The sequence below is a fragment of the Sander lucioperca genome, chromosome 11 (assembly GCF_008315115.2).
Source record: "Sander lucioperca isolate FBNREF2018 chromosome 11, SLUC_FBN_1.2, whole genome shotgun sequence".
In the NCBI taxonomy this organism is placed as follows: Eukaryota; Metazoa; Chordata; class Actinopteri; order Perciformes; family Percidae; genus Sander; species Sander lucioperca.
In genome coordinates, this window is record NC_050183.1 from 25,493,121 (window position 1) to 25,512,926 (window position 19,806).

The window sequence follows — 19,806 nt, forward strand, 5'->3', positions numbered from 1 at the left end:
TTAATAAACTGTCTGTACACTTACAAAGTTCTCAATGCTTCGGTTTACATGTAGGGACCCTCATTATGCTACCGTGGAAGTATGGTGCTATTTTGAGCCTTGTTAGTGGTGTAGAAATAGGGATTTCTTTTTTACTTTACCCGTGCCCCGATGACCCGCTTTATAAGCTAATTAGCGGTTTGCGCTAAAAGTGGTCACATTCGATTAGCATGAAAACATATCCCAGAGAACGGTCGACTCGGTACACATGTGTTATTAACCCCTAGGTTCATTTTGCGCCGGAATTGTCCTTTAAGTAAAAGTACTGATAATGATGATGATATTTTATTTACATGTCATGCCACTAAGTGGCCCATCCTACACAGAATTACATGACACCAATACAAAAGTAATTTCATCCACAGCTTCCGGTCCAATGTCCACACACAACATACTCTACTTTGCACAAAATAAAGAACAAAGAAAAGTAACAACTAACTGAGAAAAAACAAAGTACTAATACTGCATTAAAAATGTTACTCAAGTATAGGTATGTAAGTATCATCAGGAATATGTACTTAAAGTATTAAATGTAAAATTGTAGTACTCAATGCAGAAAAATCCTCACATTTTAGAAACTGGAAACGATCCAAACAGTTCTGTCAATTAACTAAGTGATTAATCGGCTAATCATTTCAGCTGGACTTGTAGGCCTGTATATTATCGGGTAGTTTAATTTATAATAAAACAGCTTATTTTATTAACGACATATGTTTTGTGTGCAACAATCTTAATTTGTAAAGTAATTAGTAACTGAAGCTGTCAGATTAATGTAGAGAATGTGGAGTACAAGATTTTTCTCTGAAATGTAGCAAAAAGTCACATGAAAAGAAAAGACTTAAATTTGTACTTACAGTACTTGAGTAAATGTACTTAGTTACATTCGACCACAGCTCACCAGACTGCTGTTTTTAAAGGGTTTACGCTTCGAAATTGGGGTAAACATGTCCTAAGAGGGATCCCCCCCTCCCCGAGATCACTATTATTTTTGAGATGGTGTCGTCGGTGGCCCGGGGTCATGTTCCAGGTGTATTTCAGAGAGTTAAGCCACAGGAGAGGGTTACAGGGAGACTTATCGGGTGACAGGCCTGATCACTGCACTGAGAGGGTCTTTGTGTGTGTCTACCCCACCCATGTCCTCCTTGGTCCATTTCTGTCCCCCCTGACCTCGCTGTCAGGGCCTTGGCCTGTCGGGGCAGGACGATTAAATGTCATGACCCCTTTTCTCCTCCGTGCCCTCTGAGGATCCTCCATCCCATTAACTTTCACTCAGCTTTCACTAAGATCCCAGGGTTATCCTCACCAGCTCTGATCTCCCAACACCTGCACAAAAGACACACAGAAACACACACGAAGAACTCTTCTGCTAATGCCCAGACCCCATTACAGGATGATAGCAAGCTGAAGATGATAATCCTGATTTGGCCATTTTAAGATAATGGAGAGTCTGTGCTGGTCTGCACAGATAATTCACAATCTCAGTCGTGATTGAGAGTGGGATTGAGGGGAATTGGGGCATCACATTTTTGATGGGACAATCTGAACACAAACCTGTAGTCTGACCTAGTTATTATTATATGAAATCGTTCCTGTGATTGTAATCTGAAAAAGTCTGTGGTTAACTGTGTGATACAAAGTGTTTTGTAGTTAAATACAATATGGTGGCCGTCTGGCCGACCAGGGCAAATGTGCTACAACGGCCCGAAACACTTCTATTAGTTGAAAAGTGCTGCAAATACAGAAACGACGGCAAGTAAAAAACACACAAACCAGTGGTGTAGTTTAATGCATTTTAATGCCCAATTATTGTATTTAATTGGGCTTAAATATATGGGCCAGGATGGGCCTTTGCACCAATTTACGGTGAAAATACCATTATTTAGTCTATACGAAGACAAAAAACACAGATGACAATTCAAAATATACCATAATTATAATGGAAAGCATGTTGTTACATGTCATTGCACATTTTAAGTGGGTATATGGAAATCCTGGAGCTTTCTTAGTGGGTATACTGCGGATACCTGCGTATCACGTAGACTACACCACTGATTGTGGATTTCTGGATTTACAACATGACATGGCAGATGATATAGCAGAGAGATTACATTTATTGTATGTTTTAAGTATGTATGTTTAAGAACTTGATTTTCCTTCTCGACTTTTTAAAACAAAAAAATAAAACAGCAAATATACATGAAAAAAAGTACATATCAAACACAAATAAATGCAAAATAAAGTCATACATATATTACAAACTGTGGCCAAATGCAACTAGGGGACAGACAAACTGGGCAATAATTGACACTTATAGAGCAATATGAGTGGTTTTATACTATAGGTATGTGCAGCAGCAGCAAAGGCATCACTGCAAAAAGTGGATTGACTTCAGTATAGAGTATTATGTTTATCTATAACAACTATTAAGTCAGCCTCCCTGGAAGCAGGTGAGACACTGCTGGAGTTAAAAAAAGATAGAAACTGGCACTTGCATACTGTGTTTTTTTATTACTTTGCATCATTTTTCGGTAGCATGTGTTTTTGGCATTTGTATGTTTTTTACATTGCGTCATTTTTGTATTTGCAGCATGTTTCTCCTAATGGAAGGGTTTTGGGCCGTTGTAGCACGTTTACCCTGCTCGGCCACCGTATGGACAGGATTCAACCAAAACAGCCATGCTACCGCCTCTGTGACGCTGTAGGCTACTTAGCTACAGTAGTGATTTGAGCTAAATGCTAACGTCAGCACGCTAACTCAGCTAATATGCTGATGTTGCTGGTATAATGTTAAAAATTTTCATGATATTAGTTTTGTGTAATATTTGCTAATTAGCGCTAAACAAAAAGTACAGCTGAGGCTGATGGATATGTCATTAGTTCTGCAGGTATTTGGTTATAAACCAAAGTGGCCGGACAAATTGAAATTTTGGCCTGATGATGGCATTAGACGAAAAGTTAAGGGATCAAAGTTATTACATTTTATCCGGATGGGGGACATGGATGTTTGTACAAACATTCATGGCAATCCATCTGTTAGTTGTTGGGACATTTCATTCAAAACCACAAATATCAAGCTCATGGTGGTGGTAGATGGAAAGTTGGAGCCACATCAAAGTCAGAAAGATTCATTCTCTGGGGACCATGAATGTCCTAACACAATTTCATGACAATCCATCCAATAGTTGTTGAGATATTTCAGTCTGAATTAAAGACTGACCGACCAACAGACTAACTTTGCCATTCATAAAGCCATGCGGCTAGCATGGCTGAAAAACATAAAGTGTGTTCCCCACATAAAACACACAAACGTGTTGACGACATCTCTTTTGGCATTGGAGCACACTAATAACTAAGGTCTTAAAATCACTAAAATCATCACCAGCTCTTTCATTGTAAAGTCGTTCTATTCAATGCAGTGGGAGCATGTCATAAAGGCTTTGTTCCAAAACGTCTTTCACCATTTCTGACTAATGCAGGCATGTATGAGTGAAAGAAGCTTTCCATGAATGGTCTCACAGAGTGATGACAAAGCCTACACATGGACAAACCAGCACTAGCAGACAATGATGCATTGAGGACTTAAAAATCTCCCGTGATAAAAAATTTTTTCAACTAAACAAAGAAATTTGGATCATGAATCCCGCAGGACCAAGACTTTGAACCTGAAAGTGCCCATGGAACTGAGCCACTCAGTGGCTGGACTGCCAGTTGAGTCTCTGAGGGCCAAAAACTACAAAAACCACATTTAGGACATGGTGAAGGAAAGGATTGCATTGAAATAAATACTTTCAGAGTTTCTTTTTTTAAGTAAATATTTTCACTGGAGGAAAACCTCAGTTTGGCAAACATACAAATGGTTCCATACAAGATTTTCCAAATGGATGTGTGCATTTTTCTAAAATCTCTCAAACCTGATACTGTAGATTGAGGGGCCAGACCACCTTTTGTTTCATGTTTCACAAACCCCCGCAGTCCTTCACCACAGCTCCCTATTTCAAGGCTGTCGCTGAATAGCCAGCAAACCATTTCCTGAAGCTCCGAGGTCACTGGATAAATTATGTTTTCATTTGACAACCCCGGGTCGCCACTAAAGGAGGGTCTTCAATGGGAGCCTTTTGAAATTACAGTACTGATGAAGCGTGAGAAATTACAGGCACTTAGAAGTGATTTCATGAGCACAAGAGAGCAGTGGGACCACCCCTATGCAGCTCGGGCAAGAGGGAGCGATGGCAGTGAGTACACAAATACACAAACACACAAGGCTGATACATACACACACATAGACTCACACACAGGATCATAATCCAGGAATCCTCAAATACTACATATCATGTGTACAGGATAGTTCATATATCTGTATATGATAATAATACTGGCCTTAGATTTAAATATACAGCAGGATTAAACGAAAATCATGTTCAGGAGCCAGTCATTATTTCTTTCACTACTTGAGTTATCCTAATGGAGATCGGCTGAGACGGACAATGCCCGAGGGCCACTGGTCCCTCTCCACCCTTTCATGGGAATGGGCTCTTGGTCAGGATGGGTTTGGAAGGAAGCCTCCGATTTCTCCCTGGCCCTCTGCTCAATCAGAACTATGTAGAGCTGGTCTGGACCTGAGCCTCAACAATGATCTATCCCCGGAGCCGCTGAAGTGGAATCATTTTCATCAAGCTCTACTCCTTTATACTTCGCAGCCGGGGGTCCCTCTCTGTGTGCGCGTGTGAGATTTCAAAGAGTCATAATTTCATGTCACACTGTTTACTTTGGAGATTTCTAAGACAGTTGCACCAGTGTAAGGCTGAGACATTTAATTTAACTCTAGAGTAGTACCCACCCCATAGATGGCAGGAGCCCTTCATTCAGTACTGAGCTCTTTACACACAACGTTTCACTGCTTTTCTCTGCCATAGGAGTTAGACTCAAAGCCCTCCCAGCGTGTCCGTCTGTTTGGATTCTGCTCGAGACTTTCCTCCCTTTTCACGATCTCTGTCCAAAAGTGTCACTCAGCTCTAGGTTGAGCAGCAAGTGCATTCACGAACGCATACACCAAACAGGCACACAAATGCCAACTCCTAAAGCCCCTCGTAAAAAGACGCTGGTGGTGGGAGTTCTACTTCTGTTACAAATTACAACTGTTGCAAGTATTTGAAGCACATATGTGATATTATTTCCTCCAAAAGTTGGAGAAACTACTTCAGTGAAACTGGCTGTGTTATGGTTATTAGGAATAATTGGACATTTTGGGAAACACCCTTATTTGCTTTCTTGCTAACAGTTAGATAAGAATATTGATGTCACTCTTATATCTGTCTGTTAAATATGAATTTACAGCCAGGAGACGGTTAGCTTAGCTGAGCATAAAGACTGGAAACAGGTGGAAACAGCCAGCTTGGCTCTGTCTAAAAACTCTAAAGCTCAATAATTACCAAAAAGTTTGGATAAACTAAAGCATTAAAACAACAAGATTAAACAAACTAGAGACCATCTTGTGATGGGATCACACCAGTTGCAACACCAAATTGGGCCAAGGGGGTAAAGTGGGAAACCCATCTTGGAACTTGGCCTATATTATGATTTTAACTACACACTTGTAAAGTTTTGTGACTGCATCTTGCACGGTTGTGACGCTATCGCTGCGACAAAATCTGTCCACAGACAGACAGAAACACAGAGAAAAGTATTCAAAACCACCTCTTTGGTAGTTCCCACTACAGTAGATCTCTCCAGGACAACATTTTGCCATGATGATACACACACACACACACGCACGCACACGCACGCACGCACGCACGCACGCACGCACGGATTTCTTTAACCTTTAGACAGAGCCAGGCTAGATGTTTCCACCTGCTTCCAGTCTTTTTGCTAAGCTAAGCTAATTAACTCCTAGCACAGCCTACAGACATACAGTAGGCTATATGGTACCAGTCTTCCTATCTCACACTCAGCAAGAAAGCGTGAGAGCATATTTCTCAAAAGGTTGAACTGTGTCTTTAGTCACAACTTTGATTAGCTGGCAGTATCACTGGTCCTGCACACTTAGCTTAACCCAATTACAAAGGCTTGAAACAGAGAGAAACAGCTAGCCATGGCCCTGTCCAAAGATTAAAAAAAATGAAAAAAACATGTTCCCGCTCCCCAAAAGCTCACAAATTAGTTTAATCCGTAAACACGTCTAGCAAAAGGTCTATCATATAACCTCTGTAAAACCAAAACGTGTCGATTTTTCACTTCAGTTTTTGTACGTTTCAAACGAACAATATACTGTAACACAATGCTGGTAGGCAGATTGGTCACCAGCCCGGCTAGCTGTCCCCCCATCTTTTCAGTCTAAACTAAGCTAAGCTGTAGGCTGTAGCTTCTTATGTACGTACAGAGAGTGGTAGCACTCTTCTCATCTCTTCGCAAGAAAGCGAATAACCAAAATATCCTAAAATGTTGAACTATTTCTTCAAAGATCTCTGATCTTCTGAGACTAGACTGTATATGCCTTTTCAAAATACAGTCTTATATTGTGCAAAATGTATCAAACATATAAAACTCTAACTTAGATTTTCTGACACTAGTTAGTCAACCACAGTCTCAGTTTAATTGAGATTTTATGAGGTTGTTTCATTAGCTTGACAGCTCAGATCCGTCTGAATCCAGTCTGGTCGCAAGTGAAATTATCCAAACCAGGAATCAGAGCCAGGTCTTTCGTGTGCTGCTGTGATTACTCCACCGCTTACCCGGGCACTACATGTCTGTCTCCACTCCTTACCCTGCTCCATGTACACGTGTATACAAAAGTCGTACATCAAAGCCCTGCGCTCATTACCACGCAGAAGATAAACATGGACAGCCCTGCAGATGGTTAGCTCTCGGATAGAGGTTTCTCTGTATATGTATGTTTGCATGAGTGTTTGTGAGGAGATCTCCTCAAGCATGCTGGCAAAATAGAAGTGTCTGTGCATTTTTTCCATCTTGGACCTCTTGAGTTGACCAGAGAGCAGGAGATTCTTTTAAGACGCCAAGGACTTCACACAGCAGATCTTATTCACACATGCAGGATAACATTTGAGCAGGGCTGGCCAACTTTATTAGTGGCGGTTTACACGGATATCCATGACACTCCCACAGCTCTCTGGAAGCTCCTCCACATTATACCAGGGCAACGGCAGGTTAATGGAAGCCAGGTGGAGCCTCCCTGCATTTCCTCTGACCAGGAGTGCATGATTGACAGTGAGTTGTGGCGATGAATTGGAGTGCAGCTACCCAGAATCAGGGTCGGGATGGAAACACGGCAATTCAAGAGCAACAGCTGCTTTTCTTGGCCACAACAGAGAAAGCATTTCCATTCACCTGAGACTACTGTTAATTGGAACGTGTAGATATGTTCACTGATGTGTCTCTGGCTTTTCTCTTTGCTTATTTGTGGTTAACTGTGTCTAGTGGTTAAATAGTATTGCAAGTCACCCGATTCTCCCAAATTTTGAGTTTTTTTAAGTGTATGCACTTAAATGAGGGTAGGGGAACAGTAAGATTGCTTTAGAGATGGTGGCCTGTTTAAGAGATGGTGGCCTGTTTAGTATCACCAGTTTGTTCATTTCTTTTTCTTTTTTTTTTAAACATGCAAAAATGTGTTATTTTGATTAGTGAATTATTGTAGCTTTTTGCTTCAAAGCAAGTCTAGGTAACTTTTAGAAGAATAAATCATTCATTTGTCGTCATACAAATGAAAAGCTCAATTCTTAAGCAATAAAACAAACCACTGCTCACTTTATTACACTCATGGGTTTTACTGCTAGTCTTACTTGGTCTGGTATGAACAGTAGCTTATGGTTGCTAATGTTAGCAAACTTAAGATGGATATTGCTGTGTAGCTGATATGACTAAATTGGTTTACTGACTTTATTACTCCTAAGTTAACATAAAATACTACTTATTTAAAAATACTCAACAAGAGTAAACCAACTGTGTTAATTGAAATGTTTCTCTTTGACATGCTAGCATAGCTTGGCAGTAGCACACGTAATGAAATATTACAGTCATCAAGCTGACTCAGTAATGTCAGTTACACATCAAAATCTGTTGACAGTTTACATAAAGTTTGCTAACATTAGCTAACATTAGCCACTCATAAGCTGCTAGTCATAACCAGCCCAAGTAATTATGTAGCAGTAATCAAATGAGCAATGGTGCATTTATTTGTTTCATTTTATGAATTAAAGGGATATATTATATATCTTCTCTCAAAAGTTACATAGTGTCACTTTAACATATAAAAAAAAAAGATAAACAACAAAATGATTTGTTATATTTGACACCAATTATATCAATAAATCATTCTTCGTTCGTTCTTCCACCCATTGAGATCTTACATAATTTCATGTATGAAATGCAAATTTCCTAATCGACAACATCCTGTGTGGCCAGACAATGAGTGTAGAGAGAAGCATATAAAGTGTAACTGTTTTATAAAAAACCCACAAAGACTACAGGGGGACCATGTAAAACAGGGCCTGGGCTAAAACAAACTTTCTACGTACATTTCTGCTCCGACTTTCTTGTGTGAGAGCAGTTCTAGGTAGACTTTTTATTTTTTTCAAAGATTCCTCAACATAAAACATATGAATAGCTCTCCACAGAGACAAACAAATGCACTTGTAAGCTATATGCAAAGATGCACTGATTTATTACTGTATCTATGAGAATGTCCGTCAATGAGACGCTGATTTGATTGCAAACGAGCTAATATATTTTTAGTGGAGCTTGGGCACCACTTGTGTCTTGAAAGTTATTCCCAGCAAATATTTCCCCCTCTGTCTGTATTTTCTTGTCACAAATCATTTTTGGGATCAAGTCATCATTCGGAATCACTCCGGGTATCAAGTTGTGCTTATGAAACCCTGATTTAGATGTCTGCGTCTTAACACAATGCGCAGTGTGCTCTTTCAACTCGGAGCCATGACTGTGATGTTAACTGCTTGGCAAAAGAACATGACACCCAGGGTGACAGAGGGATTACTTGTTCTATATTTAGTGTTTATGTACATGAATATTGGCAGGACAACTCTGTACATGTGACACACACAGCGATACAGTGATAATAACACAGATCTCCAGCACAGAACACATTTACAAGATGGGCTCTAGAGCAAACACTGACTGAGATACATAAGGGAATGTCTGAACTACAACAACTTCCTCATAAAACTGGAATTTCCTCGTAATAGTTATTATTGTCATCAAAAAAAACAGACAATCAAAAAGAGAGACCAAAAGTATAAAATAATTTAAATTCCTCCTAAAACATGTAGTGAATATGCAGTGAGAGATCTATACAATGCAGGCAGCTACTGTATCTCCTCCGGTCAACGTGATGTGAAACTGAAGTAATGCACAAATATGACGGACAAAAGCAAATGTCATGCAGCAACAAAGAAACATACAAGATGAAATATGATCTTCTTTGAAGTTCTGCCTCCCCAGTGGCAACATCATGTCAAGACGACAAGCTTCGTATCAAAGCACCTCACGCTATGGGCCACCCAGAGGTGCCGCAATGAAATGTAAACATAAATATACAGGTTGATATCTCTCTCTCTACAAACAGTTCAGTCACTGCCACAGGCCCATCCGCTGTGTGAGTAGTCAGTCTGTATACACTCCTTAGTAGAATATCACTTAGAGTTAAATAAACTTATTTAATATATATATTTATAATAGATTTATTCTTTGCTGAGTCATTTAGCAGTATTTCCTTGTTTTCACCAGTTTGCTCTGGTATTTCACTGAGTGACCACTGTGTCCAACAACGTAAACGTCCAGCAGGTAGGTCTTGCCTGGCTCCAGACCTGTGATGGTCTCTGTAGTCACAGCTTTCTGCAGGTTCGGGCTGTGGAAGTACTTGCACAGGACCTTTTCTGACTTCCTGCGGGTCTCTGGCCCGGCGCATTGGTTCTGCTCCCGGCGTCGCTGCTCCTCGCCATAATTATCAGCCACCTCCTTGCGGTAAATGCAGAATTTGTTGCGGTCCTGCGTGCCCAGCCAGGCCACAGTGGCGGAGGAGCAGGTGCGCAACTTGTCAAAGGCCTTGATGCGCGTATCCTCCGGAAGTGACGGGAAGGGCTGCTTGCTGCTGGGTCGTGTGGTGGCTAGCACTTTCAAAGTGGAGGCCCCTTTCCTGCTGCCCCGCAAACGGATCAGGTACTTGGCTTTTGGCTTTCCCCGCAGCTGGAACTGCCGTACCCCCTCCACGTTCTGGGAGAGCAGCAACTTTCCGTCGCGCCTCACTTGCACCTGCACAGCGTCCAGACACGTGTGCACAAACAAAGTGACCCTCTGATGGGAAGACACAGGAGCAAAGCGCAGGAACTTGCTGCCCTTTCTCTTGATGAAAACATCCGATACTTTGCCGTCCTTCAGCTCTACTGTCTTCTGGCGAGCTTCCTCTTTTGTGCGGGCGAATGTTCCCACGTATGCCGTGCTGGTGTTGGTTGCAGAATTCACAGCGAACACGTCAAAGTAATACTGCGTGTCTGGTTTCAGGTCTGACACAGTGAAAATGTTTTTATTGCCTATACACACCTTTTGAATGTCTGATGCTTTGGGCTTGGCTGTGTACGCCCGTGAGATCTTGTTACTTGTGAGGCCACGGTCCTTGCCAAAACCATTGTCAGAGGGCACAAAGCCAAAGTGGGCAAAGTCAAACGGGCTAAAGTCTCTGCCAGGCTTCGGAGCCAGCATGAAGGCATCATCAACGCTCATTTTAGCTTCAGCAGCACACATGCTCTTGAAATTGTGCTCCTTGTTGATCACTACACAATACTGGACAGGCTGGCCCATCAGAAAGCCTGTTGGTGTTGGCTTCCAGGCCAGGGTGACAGTGGTACGGCCCAGTGCGGTCACATCCACACGCGGGTCATAGGGAAGCTCCGGGTAGGGCTGGTCAGACTCTGGAGTTGTGGTGGCGTACACCTTGAAGTTGCTGTCTTTCTCTGTGGACAACAGCTCCAGCTGGTAGAGGCCAGAGGGCGTGCTGGTGGCCACATAGGCCTCCACATCGTTGCCCTTGTAGGTGAAGAGCTCCGTCCCGTCGTCGATGGTCACCTGCTGTTTCTGCTGCTCCAGAGGTTCAGGCTCTCCTGGAAAACAAACAGACACAACGTGAGCTCTTTGTTTGACACTGTATCCAATCTGTAGCCATGACCTTAACAATATTTTCTTCCATTTCATTTTTGCCTGTGAGGAAAAATAATTTCCAACCATGCTAAAAATGTTTCATATGTTGATGCTGTGAGATCACGATGAAGCTCTGCAGCAAGCCTCGCGGACGATTAGCCCCTCACATGGCAGCCATGTTTTCACTCCAAATATCCCTTAAAGATCACAGGCCAGCATTCACTGGGCCTTTCCGGGGAAGTTGTGCTACAAAGAGGCGCCTTGTAGCTTCTACGTGAGAGAGACAGCCCAAGCATAATATTATGTTTGTCAACCAGAGAGTGTGCTCACTGGTGTACTAAAAATTAATGCTCAAAGATCTACTTCCACTAGAGACATTTAGCAACAGCAAAAAAAGAGCTGCAAAGACGGAAAGAAGTTCACTGGTTCAACCACTGGCCTAACACATCTTGTGGAGTCAGACTTCTACTAATGGCAATGCGTGTGTTGGGTCCAAGTTTGACATTATTTTTCTACTTAGAGATGAATTCTTTTCTCTTGAGGCAAAGTGCATGTCTTCAACAACCCAATAAATCATTTAGTAGGATTTTGACATGACAAGAGCACAGACACACACGCAGGTGCTCATGTATTGATATTCAAATATATGCTCACATCACACATCTATGCTTTAAACCGCCGCTTTGGTCATCTGGCAAGATCTCAATGTATTGAAAGGACACCCTCCAGATGGAGAAAGTTTTAATGTGAGGGAGAGAAGAAAAAAAAGACAGAGAGAAGGAAAGGAAAAAAGGAAGGAAGACAGACAGACAGACAGACAGAGTGCAGCAGAATTTACCTTAAGAAGACTAAGTAAAGGGATGCAATGGCTTTGATTCAGTACGTTGACTAGAGTGGAGCCCTTCTCTGAAATTATAGACATCAGCTTGGGTCGAGTCAGACAGACATCATAAGTGGTCGGACTAGACACTATGACTGTGACTTAATTAAAACCCACCAAAACACAAGGCCTAACATCACTGCGTAGGTTAATTGTGTGTGGGGGATAGTGATATTTCCACATAACGTGTCATTAACCTCTTCCACTGCTGCCTGATGTCAATTATACCTGATCCCTCTCCACTGGCCTCTTCTGGCAGCTCCTGCAGAATGAGTTTCCACTCCAGAGGAGCATCACAAGGTGTCACGGTCACAGAGAGGGGTGTGTTGTCTTCTTCCACCACAAAGTAGTACCTGTGAAAATAACAGGTTAAAGGGGCCGATACTGACAGTCCTTCATCACATTTTGACGTTATCCAAAATAATGTGTGGGGTAGATGCATACGCAGACAGTTGGAAACTGTAGTACGCAACGATATTACTGTACCACTGACCTTTGTCTGTCTCAGTCTGAGCGGACAGACACTCAATTACACAAACACGACTTTCTCATTTATTATTTAGTTTTTTGCATCTACATAATAGATCATGTTACAGAGCAACATCTGATGTTTCCTATCTATTTACAGTAAGTGGCCATCAGCAAGTTTAATGTATTCCTCTGTGATTGTTATGGATCAGTCAGCAGCGGAAGGGGGAATTGGCTCCTTTATTTTCGCTCTCATTACAACATGTTGACAGTTTTAATCATCAGGGTTATCTGTTTCATTCAGTCGTGGTTTGTCTGAGCAGCTCTTACCTTTTGGGTGTGTCCCTGAACAGGTAGCCACTGATCTCCGCTCCATCCGGGATGACCGAGGAGTCGTGGAACAGCGACTTGTCTCTGATCTGCATCTGGAAGAGCCCTTCGTCTCTCGTGGGCAGCTTCTGGGCCAATGCTCCCAGTCCCAACAGAGCCAGCAGCATCACACTCCAACCTTTACACTGCCTCATTCTGAAAGACAGAAAAAAATACTTCTGTTTAATTTACAGGACACGGAACATTCTGGAAACAGAAGCATGGTGTTGTATCATAGTTATGTTTGATTTTAAAGAAATAGTTCGGATTTTGCGGATTTGTTTTCTTGCTGCAAGTTAGATGAGTAAATTGATACCGCTCTCATGTCTGTACAGTAAATATTAAGCTACAGCAAGCAGCAGATAGCTTAGCTTAGCATAAAGCCTTGAAACAGGGGGAAACAGCTAACCTGGCTCTGTATGAAGGTTAAAAAAATGGGGGAAAAACTTGTCATTTATACATTTACTTTTTGTATGAATTAAACTAAGGAGATATAACGTGTTAATTTGTGAGTTTTAGAGGTGCTGGTAGCAGTTGTTTTTTTTAACCTTTGGACAGAGCACGGCTAGCTGTTTCACCTTGCTTCCAGTCTTCCATTATGCTACGCTAAGCTAATCTACTCCTGTAACAAAGCTTAACATTTAATGTGCAAATTTAAGAGTGGTATCAGTCTTCTCATCTAACTCCTGGCAAGAAATCAAACAAGTGCACTTCCAAAAATGTAAAACTATTCCTTAAAACCAAACATAACTTAACGATACAGGGGAAAAAAGTAGGTGGATTTTGTTACTTTTGGACAGAGCCAGGCTAGCTGTCAGCCATTTGCATTCCTTAAGCTATGTTAGGATAAGCTAATATTTAGCATACAGACAAGAGAGTGGTATCCGCCTTTCATATCTTATATCAAGAAAATAAATAAGCGTATTTATCAAAATGTCTAACTATTTCTTTACTGCACATTATTAATCAATAATGGTTCCATCATCATCAGTTACCAAAATGACTATTTTTACCATGGCTTTTTTTGCTTCCTTTTTCTTCCCTTTCATTCTGGCATTAGCTTAAAACAGAAAAACTGTTCTTAGTGATCTGTATTTGGCAACACTGAGCTTTGGCAACAGACATAACAGTGTCTTTTATAGGGTTCTGCTTTAATTTGGTTCCACAACATATTTAATTTGATGTAAAAATGTGTTTTCTTGCCTTATTTTCCTCTGAGATTTAACCTTAATTAACATTTCACATTAAAACTGGGAGACAGCATGAACATCATCGTCGAGTGGATCTATGAGACCGAAAGTAAAGGGAGAGTGAATGAATGCTCATGGCCACAGAGAGGAAGGGGGATTAGATTTAAATACAGACGTGTAAAGGAAAAGACATGGCTAGAAACTTCAGGGGACCACGCTATTCCATAAAGCGCTTAATATATAAATCCCTAAATCCATGCCATTTAAGTTTTATTGATGCTAATATAAAAATGTTTAGTGGTGCAGTCCACAGATGGAGCGGTGGCTCAGCACAGGGTGCAGCTGACCGTGGCTGAGAGCCTCTCACGTATCCCCTGTCTATTGATTTTGCCTCATTGATTGCAGCTGATGGGAATGCCAAATCCCTGGTGATTTAATCAGCGTAATGATGGCAGATTAGCCAGATACTTTACTGCCATTTACTGCAAGTGAGATGGTGTCCTTTTAATGACCCCTCTCCCTCCCTCCCCCTTTCTCAGCTCACCCTCCCTTGTCTGTCTCTTCCCCTTGATCACTGTTTTTTCATCGACAAATAATCTTTTTCTTTCACACATGTAAACACATACAGTACAGCCGTTTAACTTTACTCTCTCTTTTCTCCTCGCTCATTTCCTCCCAAAACAAGAAACCGAAAAAAGTAGCCTAAAACCTGAGGCCTGGACGAGCCTCCACACTACAAACATGGCTTCATTTCTGCATTATCGTCCTTTAAAAACACAAGCAGGGGAAAAAAGCCCTTTGACAGCTCCTGTCAGTGTCTCCGTGTCTGCCGTTGTCTGAGCCCAGCCTCCCGTCGGAGCGCCAAACTTCAGAGAGCAAAAGGAAAGCTGCCTAAGTGGTACTCTGAGGTTTGACTCACACAGAGAGTGGAGATCCTTATCGCCTCAGCTTGTCTCATTCCACTTCAGAAGTGTGTCATTTGGAACAAAGACATGTCTATTAATACTCAAGACAGCGCTGAGGTGGTATGTACAGAGCTGCTCAGAGCTGTCTTTCATTCCAACATCCCCAAACACCACACAGACACAGCGAGGGCCTCATCCCCGGCACCCTCTGTCCACCACACTGATGTCATTACACATAATGTCTGCTATCACGCATACAGTGAGAGTTTTATCACCACTGTCATTGGCACATTTGATGTGTTCCTTCAATGTGTTCCCCACATGTGACACTTCTGAATTAAACCCTATGACTGAACCTTTTACTTCTCCCACATGCGCTGAACCACTCCGTCTGTACTCACAGTATGTATTGCCGAGAGATGACATCTGAATATTAGAGCAGCGGGGTTGGGTCACTGCGGTTGCATGGACCAGCGCAGAGTCAACAAGGTCACACACAGGCTGCACTGGATCTGCTTTTACATGCAGGCCTGCACCCTTCTCATGCCACAGAGTTCCCTTACCAAAATAACACATCCCAAAAAAAAAAAAGCTGCATCTGGAACAGATAAAGTCTAATGTTTAATTAGAACAGGGAAAAATGTATGATCACAATTTGAGGAAGGGATAATTTTAAGGCAAGGTCAGCCGCAATCGCGTCAACTTTGTTTTGCTGTTGCTTTTTTATGTGTTTTTTTTTTAATACATTTATAGTTTTTTGTTTCACTTTGGGTGGAATTTTCTAAGCATTGTGGGTGGAAAACATCCTGCATATTCTAATTGGCAAGCTGTGGAATCTGTGTAATAGGATTAAAAGGACAAATATACAGCTTGCAATGCTTTCACCAATAGAGGAAATGTTGATGATCTTTTTTCCTGTGGCCGTCTTTGACACATCTACAGTTTCAATTCTCACACAGAAAGAACACGAAAATGGCCCCCTCCCTCTTCTTTCCCGTGTGATCTGAGGAATGGTATCCCTTCATTTAAAATTACTTTTATAACCACTTTGACCCTGCTCTAATTTAGGGTCATTACAAGCAAATTGTGTACAAAGCCAAAACAAAATGTTCACACTTGGTCTTTACATCTCCCAGATGGCCCCAGTATTTTCAGGGACATCAATCAACTGCAAAATCATTCACAATCTACTCATGATTAAAGCAACAACAAAAAACTGCAACATGCAACAATTCAGCCACACCTTTCCTCCACCTGATCAACGCACACTGATTATAAGCACACTATTTTCATGTATGAAGGTGGAGCAGAACACATGCATGCATCCCAGCCCCGTCGTGTGTGTGTGTGTGTGTGTGTGTGTGTGTGTGTGTGCGTACATGCTCGTGCATGTGTGCACCAAACTGCCCCTGACCTCCCCTTTCTCCCCTCACTTTGTTTAACCGGTCTCTCTCTCTCGCTCTCTCCTTTCCTCCAGCTCCTTGTCAAGACGGATAAGCCTCCTGCCTGCTGCCACATGGAGCTCATTAACAGAACGGGAGGGAATAAAAGACAGTTTAATTTCAACACAAATAAAGAGACATTTCGGATTCCACCCAACAAGACGCCTGGCAGGGCTCGCAGGACCTGAAACCTCTATGTGTTTTCGTTAAGGAAATCTGAAGGCAGATTTATGGAGTGGAGTCCTCGGTAGCGAGCTCCATCACTGCTGTCATTTCAGGGCCAATGTGGGGATTGCAGTGAGAGGAGTATATGTGTGTGTAGGGGGGGCTAGGAGCCATGGATGGAACCACACAGGACCTGGACCTGTGCTATAGGAAGGCCAAACCAAAGCAGGTCTGGTGCTTTTGGACAGCTAAACAGCTCATTAATGGATTGGTAGAGACTGTGGTAAAGGCTCTGATCCAAGAATGTAGATTTGTATCTGTGTGTGTGTGTGTGTGTGTGTGTGTGTGTGTGTGTGTGTGTGTGTGTGTGTGTGTGTGTGTGTGTGTGTGTGTGTGTGTGTGTGTTTGTGTGATCAAACCATCACATTCCTTCGCTCCACTCTGTGTATAAGTCTAAGTCATCACTCGGGACCTGTCTCCTCGCCATCCACAACATCACTCACAGTTTGAGTTTCTGAACTATCCACATCAGAACCACGAAAGCTGGCACAATAATAGCATGATGGAAAAGAAGAGCCCAGTTTCCTTTCCTTTCCTTTACTTCTCGCACTCCCCTCCCCTCCTGCTTCTTTATAGTCCATCTCTGGAGCTTGCATTTAGCACTGCATCCTGGAATGTTTCTATGAGGAGGGTCAGGTCGCAGGGCCCGCTTTCTGCCTCAAAAAGCATTCAGTTAGAATTGAGGGGTGGGGGAGTAGTGGTGGTGGTGGCTCTGACTGATGTGCTGGCATTGTGGCTGCAAGGGTGATTAAAGATTATAAGAGAAAATGCCCCATGGGAAAGTCATCCACCCACTGCCCATCATCCAGGGCACATACACACACACATGCACGGGCCTGGCTGCGTCGTGGGAAATGAGTCAATCATGATCCGTTATGTTGTGCTTGGGGAAGCACAGAAAGCCTGTTCAGCAGCTATGTGTGAGCCGCCCTGCCTCTTGCTTGTGTCCATCTGAGGGAGCATAATGAGGGGCTTTGCGAAATGAATGTGCCCGGGGACTGGGAGTAGGGGAGTGTGGATATGATGAATAATTTAACAAGGAAATAAAAACTTGCGTGCTTAATCTTCCACCAGTGACTCTTTGGATGTTGACAGTCAGAGACTGTATATAGGCATATACACACCGCAGCCCGTCACTTCTCTGGACGCAAACGGCTACAGCAACACTGGCGGAATTCTTTCAGCCGGTTTTCATATGCAAATCACGGTTTAGTTACGGTATGCGATGCAGACCTTCCCATTTTAAGACTTTTTTTGTTCATGATTCATTCTCCTGAGAAAGTAGAAGGGAGGCAGTGTGGCTTCACCCTGCTACTAAATACAGTTATTCAAATCCCCTCTCCGGGTATGTCTCTCATTAAACACCGACTGAGAGGAAAAACACGGCTCTCACATGGACCGGATGAGGAAAAACATTTCCCAACATGAGCTAAACTGTCATTAATCTGCCTTCAGAAACCACTGAAGGCGTTGGGAATATATTTTAATTTCAATTATATGAAAAATGCTCCTCATTACGCGCACCACTCATATCCGTGTGGGCTCTTACAGGTGCGTAAAAGCACCCAAGGGCGATACGATGAAACATCTACAACAAATGTGTATCCGTATTGCACTGTGCAGTAGTTTTTTGCAGAGAGAGAAAAGCGCGCAGGCTGTTAGAACTACTGCGCGTACTGATAAATCGCCTTATTGGGTGCTGTTTGTGTCACCCCTGGGAGCATGGGAACCATTGGGAGGCATTAAAGCAAGAGGATTTTTCTAAAGTTCATCAGTTTGACAGTCATCCGCACCGTGTCGTGCGCTCTGATACACAGCCCAAACCAAAATAAGCCAAAATTAAAAAAGCATGCGAGCTCGGGCTTGATTGAAATGTGTTTGAAACTTTTAACTTCCCGGAGTTGTAAACCGCAAAACCTCTTCCCCTCTCTTTCTCTCTCTGGCAGGCGTTTCAAAGGCACCAATTTACTCGGGGAGTCCGGCTCTGAATTTATATAGAGCTTTCATGCACATTATAACCATAGAAAAGTTGAACAAAAGAAGAAGTTTTTTTCCTCATTTAATAATTTCCCCCAGAAGCCGAAGACGCAAAAGCATGCGTAAAAGACACAATCTTTCTTACCTTTCAGAATATGAAACGGCCAAGTTATCTGACGGATGACGCTTCTTGCTCTCAAAGTCACTCTGCTATCACCAAGATAAAAAAAAAGTGCTTTACAACTAAAGCGATTCAAAAGAAAAATCAAAACACAAGTTGTCCTCTGCAGTGTCCAGTAGTTCCCTCAGTTTTCACTTCTATTGTTGGTGCCTATCAATCGGATTAGGCGACTGCTCTGGTGCGTGTTTGCAGTTTTCTTGCGGATTTAACTGGTCTCTAGTGGGCAGGAGTGTATGTGTGTGTGTGTGTGTGTGTGTGTGTGTGTGTGTGTGTGTGTGTGTGTGTGTGTGTGTGTGTGTGTGTGTGTGTGTGTGTGTGTGAGTGAGTGAGTGTGTGTGAGTGGGTATCCTGAGTGCTGGCAGTGCGTCCCTCCCCTGCCGCGCTGCTGCTATTGAAACCTCCACTGGATTGGAAGCAAAACTGGTGCGAACTTCTTCCCTGCGCTCTCTGCAGGAAGACTCCAAGACACAGAACCAGCCCACTCACACACACACACACACACACACACACACACACACACACACACACACACACACACACACACAAAAACAGGGAGCAGACAGATTCACTAGCTGGCCCTCAGACTAACCACACTCTGCACAAGAACAAATCTGGCACACACAGCACCTGAATTCTTTATAGTTTATAATCTCAAAGTCAAATAATAACTAAATAACTTGACTTTAAATCACATTAGGAGCACAGTGTTGCTGATAAAAACAAGACAGTCATGTCACCAGAGCATACATCTAAAGGCAGCGGGGTTTCCAACCTCTTACATTTTTTATTTCCTAGCTGTTTACTCTGATGCTCCATGGAAATTATTACTTTGGGCAGTAGCGCCTTGTAGAAGTCACGCAAGCCTCGGGGCTGTAGTATGCAGGCAAGTTTTATCATGGGCCCTGATACCTGGGCGTGCACAACACCATCATACTGCACTTTCTCTGTACAGCAATGATAATTG

General features: G+C 42.5%; 1 protein-coding gene across 1 annotated transcript; it reads right to left on the minus strand.

Moving 5' to 3' along the window:
• Nucleotides 1-8,481: 8,481 nt before the first annotated feature.
• ndnf (neuron-derived neurotrophic factor) lies at nt 8,482-19,104 on the minus strand. Its single transcript, XM_031311786.2, has 4 exons — nt 18,807-19,104; nt 12,884-13,078; nt 12,314-12,438; nt 8,482-11,168 (listed from the first exon to the last, which is right to left on the minus strand). The coding sequence occupies exons 2-4, from the start codon at nt 13,075-13,077 to the stop codon at nt 9,772-9,774; spliced, it is 1,716 nt and encodes a 571-aa protein (XP_031167646.1). The 5' UTR covers nt 13,078; nt 18,807-19,104; the 3' UTR covers nt 8,482-9,771.
• Between the last annotated feature and the right edge of the window lie 702 nt (nt 19,105-19,806).

Excerpts from the sequence above, each read along its gene's own strand:
- ndnf (XM_031311786.2), bottom strand. The coding sequence starts at position 13,077 with ATGAGGCAGTGTAAAGGTTGGAGTGTGATGCTGCTGGCTCTGTTGGGA. Across the intron at positions 12,439-12,883 it reads TTCAGGGACACACCCAAAAG|GTACTACTTTGTGGTGGAAG; the intron begins GTAAGAGCTGCT and ends TTATTTTCACAG. Across the intron at positions 11,169-12,313 it reads GGCCAGTGGAGAGGGATCAG|GAGAGCCTGAACCTCTGGAG; the intron begins GTATAATTGACA and ends TTTGTTTTCCAG.